At 41.5% G+C, this 18,559-nt stretch overlaps 1 protein-coding gene across 5 annotated transcripts in view; it reads left to right on the top strand.

The window, feature by feature from the left end:
• tpd52l2b (tpd52 like 2b) overlaps positions 1–18,559 on the top strand; it is a 74,942-nt gene that overhangs the window by 26,069 nt on the left and 30,314 nt on the right. For all 5 annotated transcript variants that reach the window (XM_068000477.1, XM_068000478.1, XM_068000475.1 and 2 more), the window contains one exon: positions 15,413–15,514. In XM_068000477.1, the coding sequence (XP_067856578.1) occupies positions 15,413–15,514 (102 nt within the window). The remainder of the gene's footprint in view (positions 1–15,412; positions 15,515–18,559) is intronic.

The following is an 18,559-nucleotide window of genomic DNA, read 5'->3' as shown; positions in this document are numbered from 1 at the left end:
GGCCCCTCGAGTCTGCTCCGCCACTCAATAAGATCGTGGCTCCACCCGATCCCCATATCCCTTGATTCTCTTAGAGTCCAAAAATCTTTCCACCTCGGCCTTGAATATACTTAACGACTGACCATCCACAGCCCTCGGGGGTAGAGAATTCCAAAGACTCTCAACCCTCTGAAGAAATTTCTTCTCATCTCGGTCCTAAATGGCCGACCCCTCATCTTGAGACTCTGCCCCCTAGCTGTAGACTCTCCAGCCAGGGGAGACAATATCTAGCCTGTCAAGCCCTCTCAGAATCTTATGTTTCAATGAGATCACCTTTCATTCTTTTAAACTCCAGAGAGTATAGGCCCATTCTACTCAATCTCCCCTCATAGGACAACCCTCTCATCCTAGGAATTAATCTACTGAACCTTTGTTGTACTGCCTTTTAAGGCAAGTGTATCCTTCCTTAGGTAAGGAGACCAAAACTGTACACAGTACTCCAGGTGTGGTCTCACCAAAGCCCTGTATTATTGCAGCAAGATTTCCTTACTCTTGTACTCCAACCACCTTGCAATAAAGGCCAGCATATCATTTGCCTTCCTAATTGCTTGCTGTACCTGCATGTTAACTTTGTGTTTCGTGTACAAGGACACCCAAATCCTTCTGAACACCAACTTTTAATAGTTTCTCACCATTTAAAAAATATTCTGTTTTTCTATTCTTCCCACCAAAGTGAATAACCTCACATTTCCCCACATTATACTCCATCTGCCACCTTCTTGCCACTCGCTTAACCTGTCTATATCCCTTTTGAGACTCTGTCCTCTTCACAGCTTACTCTCCCACCTAGCTTTGCATCATCATCAAAAGTGGATCCATTACACTCTGTTCCTTCATCTAAGTCATTAATATAGATTGTAAATAGCTGAGGCCCCAGCACTGACCCTTGCGGCACCCTACTAGTTACAGCCTGAAAATGACCTGTTTATTCCAACTCTGTTTTCTGTCCGTTAACCAATCCCCATGATAATATATTACCCTCAATCCCATGAGCCCTTACTTTGTGTAACAACCTTTCATGTGGCACCTTATCGAATGTCTTTTGATAATGCAAATATGCTACATCCACTGGTGCGACCTTTATCTACCCTGCTAGTTACATCCTCAAAGAAACTCTAATAGATTTGTCAAAGACTATTTCCCTTTCATAAAACCATGTTGACTCTGCTTAATTATATTATGATTTTCTAAGTGCCTTGTTACCTCGTCCTTAATAACGGATTCCAGCATTTTCCCGATGACTGATGTCAGGCTAACTGGCCTGTAGTTCCCTATTTTCTCTCTCCCTCCTTTCTTGAATAGCAGTGTTACATTTGCTACCTTCCATTCCACTAGGACCATTTTAGAATCTAGGAAATTTTGGAAGATTACAACCAATGCATCCATTATCTCTGCAGCCACCTCTTTTAGAACCCTCGGATGTAGGCCATTGGTTCCAGGGGATTTGTCGTCTTTTAGTCCCAGTAATTTCTCCAGTACTTTTTCTTATACTAATTACTTTAAGTTCCTCACTCTCATTAGACCCTTGGTTCCCCACTATTTCTGGTATTTTTTTGTGTCTTCTACTTTGAAGACAGATACAAAATATTTGTTGAACGTCGCTGCCATTTCCTTATTCCCCATTATAATTTCTCCTGTTTCAGCCTCTAAGTGACCCCCGTTGACTTTTGCTACTCTTCCTTTTTACATACTTGTAGAACCTCTTAAAATCCATTTTTGCATTTCTTGCTAGTTTACTCTCATTCCATTTTCTCCCTCTTAATCAATTTTTTTGGTCCTCTTTTGCTGGTTTCTAAAACTCTCCCGATCCTTAGGCTTATTACTTTTCGCAACATCATAAGTCTCTTCTTTTAATCTAATACTATCCTTAAATTCTTTAGTTAGCCATGGATGGATCACTTTTCCCATGGTGTTTTTATTGCTCAATGGTATATTTGTTGAGAATTATGAAATGTTTCTTTAAACGTTCACCATTTCTTATCTACCATCATATCTTTTAATCTAATTTCCCAATCAGCCTTAGCCAACTCACCCATCATACTGTGTAATTGGCTTTGTTTAAGTTTAAGACTCTAGTTTCAGACTTAAGTAAGTCACTCTGAAGCTCTGTGAAATTCTATCATATTATGATCACTTTGCCAGAGGATCCCTTACTATGAGATTACTAATTAATCTTGTCTCATTACACAAGACCAGATCTAAAATAGCCTGTTCCCTGGTTGGTTCCACGACATGTTGTTCTAGCAAACTGTCTGGAGTGCATTCCATGAACTCATCTTCCTAACTACTTTTGCCAATTTGATTTGCCCAGTTTACATGAAGATTAAAGTCCCCCACAATTATTGCAGTACCTTTGTTATGAGCTCCTCTTATTTCTTGATTAATACTTTGTCCAACAGTATAGCTACTGGTAGGGGGCCTATAAACTACTCCCACTAGTGTTTTCTGCCCGTTGTTATTTCTTATCTCCACCCACGCTGATTCTACTTCCTGATCTTCCAAGCCAAGATCCTTTCTCACTAGTTTTTATGCCATCCTTTATTATAGGGGCGACCCCCCCCCTTTTCCATTTTGTCTTTTTTTTGAAAAGTCAAGTACCCTTGACTGGAGAGGGTGCAGAAAAGATTTACCAGAATGGTATGAGGTCCTTCAGTTACGTGGATAAACTGGAGAAGCTCAGGTTGTTCTCCTTGGAACAGAGAAGGTTGAAGGTTGAGAGGAGATTTGAAAGAAGTGTTCAAAATCATGAAAGGTCTAGTCAGAGTAGATAGAGAGAAACTGTTCCCATTGGCAGAAGGGTCAAGAACCAGACACAGATTTAAGGTGATTGGCAATAGAACCAAAGGTGATATGAGGATAATCTTTTTTTACGCAGCAAGTAGTTATGATCTGGAATGCACTGCCTGAAAGGGTGGTGGAACCAGATTCATTCGTGGCTTTCAAAAAGGAATTGAATAAATACTTGAAGGGAAAAAAATTGCAGGGCTACAGGGAAAGAGCGGGGAAGTAGGACTAACTGGATTGCTTTTCCAAAGAGCTGGCATGGACTCGAATGGCCTCCTTCTGTGCTGTAACCATTCTATGATTCAGGGCACTGACTGAATGCTGTTGACTTAAAAGTTGCCTACTTTTGTGTTGGAATTCATGTGTGTCTCATCAGAACATAAGAAATAGGAGCAGGAGTAGTTCATACGGCCCCTTGAGCCTGCTCCGCCATTCAATCAGATCATGGCTGATCTTCAACTCCACTTTCTTGCCCGATTCCCCTAGAGTCCAAAAATCTATCCATCTCAGCCTTGAATATATTCATTGACTCAGCATCCACAGCCCTCCGGGGTAGAGAATTGTAAAGATTCACAGCCCTCTCTCTGTGTGAAGAAATTCCTCCTCATCTCTGTGTTGAATGGCCGACTCCATATCCTGCGACTATGCCCCCTAGTTCTTGACTCTCTCTAGCCATGGGAAACAATCTCTCCGCATCTTCCCTGTCAAGCCCCCTCATAATCTTATATATTTCAATGAGGTCACCTCTCATTCTTCTAAACTCCAGAGTATAGGCCCATTCTACTCAACCTCTTCATAGGACAACCCTCTCATCCCAGGAATTAATCTAATGAACCTTTGTTGCACCGCCTCTAAGGCAAGTGTATCCCTCCTTAGGTAAGGAGAGCAAAACTGTATGCAGTCCTCCTGGTGAGGTCTCACCAATGCCTTCACAACTCACAGAATCATAGAAAGGTTACAGCACGGAAGGAGGCCATTCAGCCCATCGAGTCTGCGCCGGCTCTATGCAAGAGCAATCCAGCTAGTCCCCCTTTTTTTTAAATATTCGTTCACGGGATGTGGGCGTCGCTGGCAAGGCCGGCATTTATTGCCCATCCCTAATTGCCCTCGAGAAGGTGGTGGTGAGCCGCCTTCTTGAACCGCTGCAGTCCGTGTGGTGACGGTTCTCCCACAGTGCTGTTAGGAAGGGAGTTCCAGGATTTTGACCCAGCGACAATGAAGGAACGGCGATATATTTCCAAGTCGGGATGGTGTGTGACTTGGAGGGGAACGTGCAGGCGGTGCAACAAAGGTTCATTAGATTAATTCCTGGGATGAGAGGGTTGTCCTATGAAGAGGTTGAGTAGAATGGGCCTATACTCCCCTGCCCTATCCCGTAGCCCTGCAATTTTTTTCCTTTCAAGTACTTATCCAGTTCCCTTTTGAAAGCCATGAATGAATCTGCCTCCACCACCCCCTAAGGCAGTGCATTCCAGATCCTAACCACTCACTGTGTAAAAAAAAGTTTTTCCTCATGTCACCTTTGGTTCTTTCACCAATCACCTTAAATCTTTGTCCTCAGGTTCTTGACCCTTCTGCCAATGGGAACAGTTTCTCTCAATCTACTCTGTCTAGACCCTTCATGATTTTGAATACCTCTATCAAATCTCCTAGCAACCATCTCTGTTCCAAGGAGAACAACCTCAGCTTCTCCAGTCTATCCATGTAACTGAAGTCCCTCATCCCTGGAATCATTCTAGTAAATCTCTTCTGTACCCTCTCTAACGCTGCCTTCTTTCCTAAAGTGTGGTGCCCAGAATTGGACACAATACTCCAGTTGTGGTCGAACCCCAGTGTTTTATAAAGGTTCATCATGACTTCCACACTTTTGTACTCTATGCCTCTATTTATAAAGCCCAGGATCCCGTATGCTTTTTTAACCGCTTTGTCAACCTGCCCTGCCACCTTCAACGATTTGTGCATATAAACCCCCAGATCTCTGTTCCTGTACCCCTTTTTAGAGTTGTGCCCTCTAGTTTATATTGCCTTTCTTCGTTCTTCCTACCGAAATGTATCACTTCGCATTTTTCTGCGTTAAATTTCACCTGCCACATGTCCGCCCATGCCACCAGCCTATCTATGTGCTCTTGAAGTCTATCACTATCCTTTGCACCGTTTACTACCCTTCCAAGTTGTGTGTCATCTGTAAATTTGGAAATTGTGCCCCGTACACCCAAGTCCAAGTGATCAATATATATCAAGAAAATCAGTGGTCCCAGTACTGACCCCTGGGGCACACCACAGTACACCTCCTTCCAGTCCGAACAGCAACAGTTCACTACTACTCTGTTTCCTGTCCCTTAGCCAATTCTATATCCATGTTGCTACTGCTCCCTTTATTCCATTGGCCGCAATCTTGATGATTTCCTTACTCTTGTACTCCAACCTCCTTGCAATAAAAGCCAACATATCATTGGCTTTCCTAGTTGCCTGCTGTACCTGCATACTAACATTTTGTGTTTCTTGTATGATGGCACCCAAGTCTCACCAGTTTCTCAGGTTCCATTTTCCAGGAGCAAAATTATCAATACAAAGCCCTTTGGCCTTTACTTAGCAGCCAGGGCTTTCATTAAATGTTTGTGATCACCGCACATATCTTGGGATGTGATGCAGTGACATATCTCAAGTTGCAGGGCTATCTCGCTCATTGGCTGCACTAGAAAACTTCTGAAGGAAAGCTCCATTCAGCAGGTACTCAAGCTTTACAGTAAATTATAAGAAGCTTCAGCTACCACCGAAACAGGAAATAATGTTTATCGCAGCATTATTCCAAATTATCCACCGCAGTGTGATTCATGCTGCCCCAAAGACTTTCCCCTCTGTGGAAAGTATCTAAATTCTTGACTTGATAGTGACAGCTTCATGGTTCCTACTGCTTGTTTGAGATTGCTTCAGCTAATCCTGCTCTGTCATTTGTTTTTCTTCCACCCCACCAGTAGATCTCATTTCATAGTTGTTAAAGGTTCAGCCCTAAATATTGCATGGTGATCATAAGTGAGCAATGTGTTGCAAGGGATGCCCTTTCAACAGCCTCCTTTGCAGTTGACATTGATAGATGCATCTTTGGCAGGATTTGGAGCCCACTTTTAGGGGATATGGGCACAATGCAACTGGAGATTGAAGCAGTCCAGCTGGCATGTCAACCACCTGGATTTGAGGGCAATAACACTGGGTTTGGAGCATTTTCGCACCCAAGTAAAATGCCAAATCACACTGCCTCTGAATGGACAACAAATAGTCTGATTTTTGTTAACAAATAGAGGAGTTTGTTCACGAACCCTGTGACACAGCTCAGTCCATTGGAGCATGTGGTGATTTTCTTCATTCTGCACTTAGCCACAATAAACAAACTAGTGATGGATGCTCTCCTTCATCTTCCTGAGTGGAAGATTCACACACAGGTAATTCAGGAAATATTGAAGTCCCAAAACGCCTGAATTTGTCCTGAATTGAGACCTTAATTTAGTTGTTCACAAATTCATGTACCCACCATGTGACCTTATTTGCAGATGGAAATTTACACAATTGTTAGTTTTATTATCAGTTTGCAGGGTCATTGAACAGTAATTGAATTGGCATTAGGACGGGACAGTCCTATTGGCATAACTAGATTTTCTGCCAATCGGTCTCACTTTGGCAAAGAAACAGTTGCTCCTTCGTGTTATTTGCTGTCACACCAGACGCGCAATTTTGGCTTCACTATGTAGGTGCTCATAGAACCCCAAGATATTAAGTCACCTGTATAAAGCGAGCCTAGGCAACTATTGCCTAGCCAATGGCTCATAAAACAATAGCAAATCAATGACCCAAGTGAACGTTAACTAACCTACAGTCTATGTCCAGCATTTTCTGTCTGTTTCAGATTTGTATTTTCTTTTTATTTAGATTAAATGTAGTGCAATTTAGAGTGAACTTACCTCATGAAAAACTTGGGTTAACTGAAACCAAATTCCTCCACGACCACACTCCTATTTAACAGTACAAAATATGTACTGCTACTAGTCAGTCAGTTATCAACTAAACTCTTGTTTTGGTTTGTGTTTCACTTGTGGAATTGGCTTTGAAAGTTATTCTTCAGGAATAGGTAATAAAAAGTAATTACTTGGAGCAGCTTAAGCTACTTCTGTAGCAGCAGAGCCTGCGACACCCTCCTGACTTGCAAGTTTGGAAGTGTTTCATAAGAGTCAGAGATGGCAGTGCAGAACAAAGGATCTGAGTTGTTTAGTAGTTTAAAGAAACTCTGATCTTACATTTACGTGTGTAAATATAAAATATCAGCCAATCTCCCATTGCATTACTCATGGGCTATAGGAAATGCTGTTTTATAACAGCAGGGTTGTTTGTGTCATATAGGCCGAAACATCAGGGCCACTGATTTGCGAATTTCATTTTTATTAAATGGTATTCTGGGATTATTATCTGGTGCTCTGGGGGTTGAATTCTACTAATCTGTCCACTATTCTATGAAAATCATAAATGAGTGCTTTTTTTTATATATGGGCAATGGTTTTGGGTTACTGATGGATTCCTAGTGTCTATCAGCACTGAGAAGAAAGCATGTGCCTGACAACACATGAGGGAGGAGATGGAGTGCCCCAAGTTTGGCAGAACTGGAATGTCACTGACTCTGACAATCTTGTATGCATGATGTCTGTATCCCTCTGTGTGTATGTTTGTCTTTATCCCTTTCTCTTTCTGTTCCTGCCTCTTTCTTTTTGTCTTTCTATGTTGGAGTGTCTCTCTGTCTTCCTCCCTCATTCCTCTCCTTCATGTGCACTTTCTCATGTATTTAGGAACATAGTAACAGGAGTATGCCATTCAGCCCCTTGAGCCTGTTCCGCCATTCATGTAGTTCATGGCTGATCATCAACTCCATTTACCCGCTGTTGATCCATAGCCCTTGATACGCTTATATAACAAAAACCTATTGATCTCAGTCTTGAAAGTTATAATTGACCCAGCATCCACAGCCTTTTGGGGGAGAGAATTCCAGGTTTCCACTACCCTTTGTGTGAAAAGTTTTCCTAATTTCACTCCTGAATGGGCTAGCTCTAATTTTAAGATTGTGCTTCCATGTTCTGAATTCCCCCACCAGAAGAAATAGTTTCTTGTGTCTACTCTATTGAAACCTTTTATCATTTTGAACACCTCAATTAGATCACCCCTCAACCGTCTAAACTTAAAAGACTACAAGCCAGGTTTATGCAATCTATCCTCATAATTTAGCCCTTTAAGCCCTGGAATCATTCTGGTGAATCTGCACTGTACCGATTCCAGTGTCAATATATCTTTCCTGAGGTGCGGTGCCAAAAACTGAAGGCAGTACTCCAGATGGTGTCCGACCAAGGCTATGTGCACCTGAAACATGACTTTTTCCTGTTTGTATTACAACCTTCTTGAGATAAAGGCCAACATCCATTAGCCTTTTTGATCACTTTTTATGCCTATGCAATGGCTTTTAGTGATTTGTGTATATGGATACCCAAATTCCTTTGCTTCTCCACTGTTTCTAGTCTCACCATTTAGAAAATATTCCGATTTGTCTTTCTTTGATCCAAGCTGGATTACCTCATACTTCCCCACATTGAACTCCATCTGCCATAGTTTTGTCCACTCACTTAGTCAGTCTGTGTCCCTTTCTATTTTCCTGCTCCCATCTACACAATTTACTGTGCCTCCTAATTTAGTGTCATCTGCCAACTTGGATATACAACTCTTTGTTCCTTCCAAATAATTGATATTCAGTGAAAAGCTGAGGCCCCAGTACAGATCCCTGGGGAACACCACTGGTCACAATCTGCTAATCAGAGTATGGTCCCTTTTTCCTACTCTCTTCCTAACTCCTAGCCAATTACCAACCCATGTCCCAAGGTTATTTCCAATTCCGCGTGCTCTCGTTTTTGCGGAATCTTATCAAATGACTCCTGGAAGTCCATATAGACAACATCTGTAGATACTCCCCTGACCACCTTGTTGGTGGCTGCCTCAAAAAATTCAACTAGATTAGTCAGGCATGACCTACCCGTCACAAATCCATGCTGACTCTCTGATAGATTCCAGTAACTTCCCCACAACTCTTATATATCAATATTTATCCCTCAACCAACATCAATGAAAGGAGATTATCCGATCATTATCACATTGCTATTTGTGTGAGCTTACTGTGTGTAAAGTGGCTGCTGCATTTCCTACATTACAACAGTGACTACACTTCAGCAGTACTTCATTGGCCGTAAAGCGCTTTGGGATGTCCTGAGGTTGTGAAAGGCACTATATAACTGCAAGTCTTTCTTTCTTAAATTCACCAAGTTCCTTCCCTTGACTTATTTTTAGGTTCCCTTGTACCACTGGTATTTTGTTTTCTTCCTCTCGTGAAAACGGACATGAAGTATTCATTTAACAAGTCTGCCATTTTGTTATTATCCATTATAGTATCACCTATATCTGTCTTTAAGGGCCCAAATTCACCCTTGCCACTCTCTCTTAATAATTTTATAAAACTTTTACTGTCAGCTTTGATATATGTTGCAAGTTTTTGTTCATGCTCCCTTTTTGTACCTCTGTGTCCTTTTTGTTTTCTTGTAGCTCTTTCAGGCTGGATTTCCATTTTTTTTTTCTTTGCATTTGTGTATGCCTTTTCTTTTAGCTTAATACAGTCTCTTACCTTGTTTGTTGACCATGATTGCTTAACAGCACAAGTGGAGCTTTTGCCTTTTGGGGGTATGTGCTGGTTTTATATTGCACCAAATACTTCCCGCTGTTTTTCTGTAGTTTAATAGCTCAACCCAGTTTACTATGGTCAATTTATTTCTCAACCCTTCAAAGTTTGCCTTACTTAAATTTAAAATCTTGATTTGTGACTCTTGCTTTTCCCTCTCAATATCAAATTCAATTATATTATGGTCACTATTCGCAAGCTGTTCCCTTAGTCAGATTGTTAACTAATTCTGCTTTGTTACTCATCACTAAATCTAGTATGTCTTATCCCTTGTTGGTTCTAAAACATTGTTCCAGATAACTGTCCCAAATACATTCCAGAAATAAATAGCCTTTACTATTTGAGCTATTCTGCTTCTCCCAGTCTGTGAAAATTCAAATCTCCCCATATAACCTCATTGATTCTGTTACATGCTTCCCTGATCTCTGTATTTATACATTCCCCACCCCGCAACTGCATCACGACTGTCAGGAGGTCTGTGGACAATTCCCACCAGATTCTTGCTTCCTTTACTGTTCCTTAGATCTATCCGTACTGTTCCCACTGCCTTTTAACCCTTTCTGGTGTCCTTTCTTTCCACTGCTGTGATTGTGTCTTTGATCAATATTGATGATCCACAAAGACATAGGGCCCGATTTTAGCAGGCCTGCGAGTTCTCGGCGGATAGGCTAGCGGGCACGTGGGTAACGCGCCTGGTGAAATTAGTGGGTTTCCCGCGCGATCGTAGCAGGCAAACCACTAATTGGATTCACTTACCTGCTCCTCCAGGTTCCCCGCTGCTGATCTGCGCGTCGGGCGGGCTGCACATGCGCAGTAAGATCTGTCAGCTGGAGGCGCTCTATTTAAAGGGGAAGTCCTCCACTGACAGATGCTGCAACCAGTAGCAAAGATGACTGCATAGAGCAGCCCAGGGGGAAGGCTGCTCCCAGTTTAATGATGCCTCACTCCAGGTATCAATACATGGGGTGAGGAGGAGGGGGAGGACAGAGATCTTCCACCTGGCAGGCGGGAGGAAGCGGCCCGCCTCTGCCACCAGGAAGGCCTGGCTCGAGGTGGCAGAGGAGGTCACCAGCACCACCAACATATCGCCCATCTGCATACAGTGCAGGAGGCGCTGCATTGACCTCAGTAGATCAGCCAAAGTGAGTACACTTACTCATTCCCCTACACTCCGTCTGCCACAGCACTGCCTCCACCCCACATCTCCTTCTGCACTGCCAACACTACCCTGTCACATCACCCCTCACACCCACACAAACCTCATCCTCATCTTACCTGCACCTACTCACCTCGCCAGTACTCACCCCGCCACTACCACGCAACCCAATCCTCATACAACCTCATGGCTCTATCTCATACCCACCCTCCCATGCATCTCTTTCACAGCCAGCCTCACTCAAGCTGCCACTACCTGTGCTGCAGCCACAGGGCATGCATCACATATGTGCAGTAGGCAGCGCAAGGCAAACGTGTCGTGAGCATGAAGGGGATGCACAAGGGTGTTTGAGGGTTCGTCATGGGTGTTACTTATATTGAATTTCAGAACAACGCACATTACACATTATATTGGTACCACTACTGCCATGTCTTTGCGAATCCTGTCTGGTTTGTGCAATAATGCCCGCTCCTGAGGATCACTGAGGACCCACCACTGATGCCACCCATTGTGTCACTGCAGAGTGGGTGTAGGTGTATTTGCAGGGCTCTTCTGCGCAGACGACTGAGAGACATCGGCGATGTCCCCGGTTGCACCCTGGAAGGCTGCGGAGGAGAAGTTCGGGAGGGCAGTGGTGACTTTGACAGCGACAGGTAGGAAGATGGTGCACGGGCCAGCCAGGAGCAGCTCGGCATGAAAGAGGCTGCAGATGTCCACGACTACATGTCGAGTGACTCTGAGCCTCCGTGTGCATTGCTGCTCAGAGGTCCAGGCGGCTGAGCCTCTGTCTGTGGAACCTGTGACGAGGGTAGTGCCCTCTGTGACGCATCTCTCTCTGCGGTAGCCCTCCCTCCTGCTGTACAGGTGGATGTGTCACAGCACTCTGACACGTGGAGCTCCACAACAGAGGTGGACGGCGTGGATGGTGAGGCTGGTGATGCTGTTCGCCTTCCGAGGAGGTCATGACTGCAGCTACGGCGGCCCCCATCCGCAAGATGTACATCTGAGGGGGTCCGCAAGGTAGGTACATGTCTCCGGACCCCGGGGTAAGTGTGCAAGTTGGTGGAGGCCAAAATTTGTCCCAGGTGACAGAGTGGCCTCCTACAACGGGTGAGGGTCTCTTCCCCCCCCCCCCCCTCCCCCGCCACCTGTCAAATGGACCTTTGCAGCTGCCACAGGCTGATAGCTGCATCACATCCATTCGAGCTGGGAGTGTTTCCCCCAGTGTGGGAAACAGTCCCATGTTGTTCCAAAATCCCACATAGTCCCTTAATCAGGTCAGTTGATGACCTGAAATACCTAACTAAATATTGTCAAGTGGCATCCCGCTGGCTTTAATTGCCTGCGGGATTCCCACCAGCGGGGGCTGCGCGCGCATGCCGGCGCGTCAGTGGGGAACCCGGAAGTGGGCGGGGTCGAGGCGGGATCCGGTCCCGCTCCTGGATTTCGCGATTTTCGGGGGCCCCCCTGCTGAGAACGCACCCGATAGCGGGTGGTAAAATCGAGCCCATAGTCTTTGTTTTTAATAAAAATGCATAAATTTTACTTGAAAGAGCTTTTGAAATTTTTCCTTTAGCTTTTCTTCAGCTGATTTTAAGAACAAACAAATTAGAATTTGTTAAAGATTGAGAGAGAAGCATTCTTTTATTTGGCTAGCTTAAATGCCACGAATGCATCCTGGGAAAGTATACACGGTGCACATGCTCAGACTACAGGACCTGCCTTCAGCTTAGAGATGTTATTCTGGGCAAAAATATCAAGTACAAGCTCAGGCCTTTGGAAAAGTTTAAGCTTTCATGTCAAAAGTTAACCAAGGTATTAAAATACAAAGAATTCAGTTGATAAATTTAATCGTGTTAATGTGAAATATGTAATTTGAGTTTTCTAATTTATTTAAAACCTTATTTTGAGCATTAGCAATTTCAGTTAGTGAGGAAAATATTTGGAGATGAAGATGTTAGTTGACTTGTTTCAGTTCATCAACATACCGTGACAGTGAAAGTTGACTTACGGTTTTTCTGTTATGATATGTGACCTACAGGTTCTCCACTATAAAACCATGACACAGAAAGTAAAGTTAATGTGTACAAGAAGTGTATGCCATAGGCAAGATTTTCACTATATAGATGTGTGCTGTTCATACTCCTGGAACTGTCTGTAAACCTTTGTTTATGGGCGCTTTTTATTTTGTACTTTTAGCCCCAAACTGGTGACACTGCAGCAACTTATCATTTTTATGTTAACAGAACTCATGCCCTTTAAAAGCCTTTAGAATGCTAGTTACTATAGCAATATTTATAATGATTGGAAGTTGCTTATATGCAGTAGTTGCATCGACGTCTGTTGCATATAATGTTTCTATTCGGTAGTGTCTGGGGACTATTTTTCATTGGTCCCAGCTGGCATCTGCAGAATATAGTGTAAAACTGCCAGCCCAGTCTCCCTTTCCCTTCATGTGTTGGTTGATAACATATCTGCTCTTTCCCTTTACCCTCCCCCACAAACTAGATTTCCCCAGTTTGCTCAAGATAATGTTAGCCTTACACTACTGTCTGCATACATAGGGAGCAAAAAGAAGTACTATATATAATGCAAATTATCATATTGGGGGGGAAAAAAACTATCAATTTGAGACTGGTATTTTTAGTAAACTGAATTCTACTTTGTAAATGATGAAACTGGAACTTGCTGTTAAAAGAAAAAATACCAAAATTGTTTTTTTTTTTAAAAAAAAGCACTTTTCACTATTATAGCCTGATGGGATGTGCACCCTGGACTCCAGGTAAGAGGCTTGCCTAGGAACTGCTTAATATTTCATGGCTCTTACCAATATTGCTCTATAACAATAACTTGCATTTATATAATGCCTTTAACATAGTGAACAATCCTGAGGCGCTTTACTTGCCAGTATGGCAGGGGAAGGAGCATGTTTTTTTTCTCTTTCTAATTGGAAAAGTACTTTGACTTGGTGCTGAATGTCATCCATTACTAGATTTCAATCCCCGATATGAATACATGCTTCACTTGAACTGGGAAACCAAAAAAAGGTTTTCATTTGTACAGCTCCTGGTCATGTCTTCAGAGAAGTCTCAAAACACGTCACATACAATGAATTACTTTTGAAATGCAGGGACTGTTAGGTGGGTAATACAACAGCTGGCCTGCACATGGAAAGATTCTACACACAAGTGTAAAGCACTCTTCTGGACAGTAGAATTGGCGTTCCAGGCAGCGTGAACATACATTGCTCAGCTGGCCTCAGTCTACAGCAGAAGTGCAGCAAAAAACGTAAACCTAAGATTCAGATGTTGAATTGGGACACTGGATTAAATGTAGAGGGGTATTAAATCTGGTCTCTTGTTTTTCTTAAAACCGTTGGCTGTTTTGAATTTTGCATTAACGTTTTTTCTTTCCCTTTTTATTTGCCAGTATTTTACCCTGCTTATTCAAACTTTTCATTAGTTTTTTTTCAAATTTGTAAGATTATCCCTTGCTGAATGAGTGGTGCAGTAGCCTTTCACCTCAGGGACCTTGGTTGAAATCCAGCCTAGACTGGTGGAGTGTAAATCTCCCCTGTCTGCTGGCTGTAAAGCTTTTATGTGAAATAAGGTTGAACATCAGTCTGGTTCCTGGTGGACACATGCCTACAGTACAAAACTTGCCCTAATTGGTAATCTCTCAGTCAGAGAGATCACAAGATGGTCAGTATAGAAAATGGTAAGACACGTTGGGGCAGAAGAGCTGAATCTTTACATTGTGCTTGATGTTGACGATGGGTGTTTGAAATAAGAATAGTTTCAATCTCCAACACTTTCATCCCTTGCCATGATGAGTATAAGTTTTTTTTAAAAAGGGACAAAACAAAATATGTTTGTAGGAGGCCTATGTTTATTTTTCACTTACACACTTCACTTCTTCTACCAATGTTAGTGCGGTGCATGTAGGTCAAGGGTTCACACTCGTGGTTTGCCAATTGGTGCATTTCACAGTAGAGGACAGTCATTTGTCTAGGGAAAAGAAGTTAGAGGGTGAGAATCCTTGCAACTCAACAGCTGGTTCTGGAGTAAGAGGCACAGGAGCAGGGTACCTGCTTCTGTTGTTGTGGATTGGTGCAAAGGAACTTGGAGACTAAAAAGCAAAACAAGTAACTAAAAGTGGAGCAAGGAGGTGAGAGAAAGTAATGCTAATTTCATAATGGCTTTGATGACTGACAAACTCCTGTGGTTTGGTGCCGTGTGAACCTTTAAATAGTTTACTGATGTAATCCACACCCATCCATATTTGTGCCCTCCTTCTGTCATTTTATTTTACTGTTTTTATTTTCTCCAGACTTAATGCGTCAGTGATTTAATTTGCTTCCTTTACCTCCAACCTGTTTGATCGATCCTCTCATTAGTATAGTAATCTTTATTCATCTTTAATTGCCTTGTGCTCTGCTCCATACTTGCTATCTTTTTCCCTACAGGTTCTACCTACAGAATACCTCCTGTCCAAACTGTTCTGACTTTTTACCCTTCTTTCATCAGCTATTACCAGATTGAGATGTGTTGTTGGATCCTACTTTGTATTCTCTTTATATTCTATGATAATAAACAGCTTTACTTGATTTTTTTGAAAGTAAATTTAATATTTTATTGATGCATAACATCCAAACACTTACTGTTTTTTTAAAACAGGTACAAGAAGACCCAAGCAACACTTTCTACTGCTGGATCTAAGACTTCCAATGCCATTTCCAGTGTTGGCTCAGTTCTTAGTAGAACACTGGGAGAAATTAAGTAAGTTTGCTCTTGAGACTGTTACACTTAAGTAATTTGCTATATAGGCACAAAGTTGTCAAATATTTTGAACTGCATAAAGTCAAGAAACTGTGCAATTTTGTGACCAACATCACAGTGGTTTCAAAATGTATTGTCAAATCTTTTACCATAAAAGTACTAATGGTTCTTTTAAATCCACCAATGCACTAGTAATTGCAAACACATGTTTTGCTGGTGTCTTATACTGCAACCCACAAACTAAAACTACAGTGAGTTTGAGCTAGGTGACTCCTGATGAAATCCACCTTGTTGAAAAACTGAAAATCCATCTCTGTTCATTGAATGTATCTTCCACTTATCAAACCATGGAGCTGCACAAACATCAGTATTTGTAGTAGTCTACTGCCTCCTGGTCCATTTGTCTAATGAAAACTTGCAAGTCTGATGTTTTAAATGGGAGGGGCAATGCGATGTATTAATACTCAGACTGGCAGCTCTAGATCCTTTTTTAAAAAATAAATATCAGCTTATACACTGTCAGGCTAAAAAATCTCCATTATGGTAAGAATGGTAAAGATATTGAGAGTAGCTGTGTTGTTACCACAAAAATAACAATGCTAATAAATTACAGACTTAAAAATAATAACAGTAAGAAGTTACTTTGTGGGAGTTTTTTCTTTGCTCTCTCGTCCTTCCATATTCTCTTTACATTGATATTTCCTTTTAATGCTTTGTTATTTCTTTTTACTATTTAAGAACAATCTTGCCTGTTATTCTATGGCTCTATTGTCCCACTGTCCATTCTGGTGCTTGAACCAATGTGAGTAAAATTTGGTTCCCTGTTGACTAAAATTGGCTTTCCAACCAATCAAAGAATTGGATCTTAAAGTTCCTCCTGATCATACCATTGGGTCAAACTTCAACATCTTTTCAGAGCAGACGTTAGAGAGATACAAAATAATTTGTCAGCAGTCTAGGGGAGTGATTGCTCTAAAAATAATTTGTCTCACTGGTAGTGGGCCAGGGTTAAGATAAACCTCTGTTGTTTCTACGTTGACAATGCTGGATGGATTGATGAGACTGGTTTTTGAACCCTGTATTTCAAAATACTATTTTCTGCTTTAGAAATTGACTAATGATTAGGGCTGCTAAATGTAGCATGTGCGTAGCACATAGCTTTGCATTGTTTTGTGTGCAAGTTCCCCACATTTCTGACTCTCTAACATCAACCTCATTTTGCTATTAACTAGCTAAACAAGAAAGTAGCCTACTATACAGTAACTGGCTTTATTTGTATGAAACTAAACTACTGGACTGAGGTACAGAATATTTTTGTGGCGAAGTGTAAACTCAATATTGATAGGTAAGTACAAATTTAGTCTCTGTTCACATCAGACACTTAAGACTAAGGATATGGTCATTTGGTTTGATTGTAACTATTCAGAGGATCATAATGAGCTGAATTTGACCAAGATCACTTCAGAGACTTTCATTTTACATTGTATGAACTGAATATACAACCTGTCCATGTAACCAGAAAATGCATACAAATGTGTTTGGGCAACCTGTTAATACAGTGACAATGCAACAGTTGATACAGTATTAGCAAGAAGTAAATTAATGAATAGCCAATTATACCAATTCTGACTTCCTTTTTTAATGAATTTTATATTAATTTTGTTTATTTTGCTCCTTATTCCCTGTGATTTTTTTTCCAGTGGTGGTGAAGCAACTGCCATACCATTTAGGCATCTTCTCATTGTTAGCACAATTGAGATTAAGAGCTAATGTGTGGAGGGTGCTGAATACAAAATTCTGTTCCACAGCTGTTAGACACAGCATTTGAGTGTCCTCCTGCTGACACTCCAGAGACTGTCTCTGGTTTATTTTTCATAATATATACAATTTTTCAAGCAGATTTTTACATTTTCTTTTCTTCTCCCCTCCCCTCTACTCTCTCTTCCACTACCACACCCCAACCAAAATAACTCTGAAACATTATGTATGCTGAAATGCTCTAGAAGCTTTTTTTAAAAAAAAAGTAATTTGATTATGAATCTTGTCCCTGAATCTGTTCAGGTACAGATTTTAAGAAAGCCTTTTTGAAAAGAAAAGTTGCACACATGTGAATAGAGTCTATAGTGCTGTGCTTTTCTAAGCTACCCTGCATGATTTTTTATAGTGTGCTGTTTTGCATGTTAAAAAAAAGTCACATTTGGATTTATTCTGAATTTAGTTTGGAATGTATGGCTGCATGTACTTTTGTTTTGTGTATTCTGGATGCTCTGATCCTCTAACATTTGTTTTTATGGTTAAAAATTAATTCCATTTCATGCATATCAAAATATATACAATTCTGCACTAGTGTTAAGCATTTTCCCAGATAAAACATGGCATTCATTTTTAAGAAAAACCTGGTTGTATGTATAATAGTATAAAGAATGAGATTCAGGAATACATTGCTCAAACAGCTGTGATATATTGCTGAATAATTGTTGAAAGGCTATAAAGAAGAATCAACTTGAAACTTTGCAGAATATGGCCTATTGTTGAGCTAGAATGTAAAATCTTCACTGCCATACATTCTACATTAAAGTACACAAGTACTTTGGGGGAGGAAATCATTTGAAAAGCTATTTGGAAGTTAAGAAATAGTATCATGGGTACAGTACAAGAGGAGGCCATTTGGCCTATCATGCCTGTGCTGGCTCTTTAAAAGAGCTGTCCAATTAGTCCCATTCCTTTCAGGCAGTGCATTGCAGATCATTACAACCTGTTGCGTTTAAAAAAAAAAAAAATCCTATGTTGCCTCTGACTCTTTTGCTAATCGCCTTAAATCTGTGTTCTCTGGTTACCGACCCTTCTGCTACTGGAAACAATTTCTCCTTATTTACTCTGTCAAAACTGTTCATGATTTTGAACACCTCTATCAAATCTCCCCATAACCTTCTCTGTTGGTGAACAACCCCACCTTCTCCAGTCTCTCCATACAACTGAATTTCCTCATTCCTGACACCATTCTAGTAAATCTCTTCTGCACCCTCTCTATGGCTATGACATCTT

Source organism: Heptranchias perlo, chromosome 19 (assembly GCF_035084215.1).
Source record: "Heptranchias perlo isolate sHepPer1 chromosome 19, sHepPer1.hap1, whole genome shotgun sequence".
In the NCBI taxonomy this organism is placed as follows: Eukaryota; Metazoa; Chordata; class Chondrichthyes; order Hexanchiformes; family Hexanchidae; genus Heptranchias; species Heptranchias perlo.
This window is presented reverse-complemented; position numbering and strand designations above follow the sequence as displayed.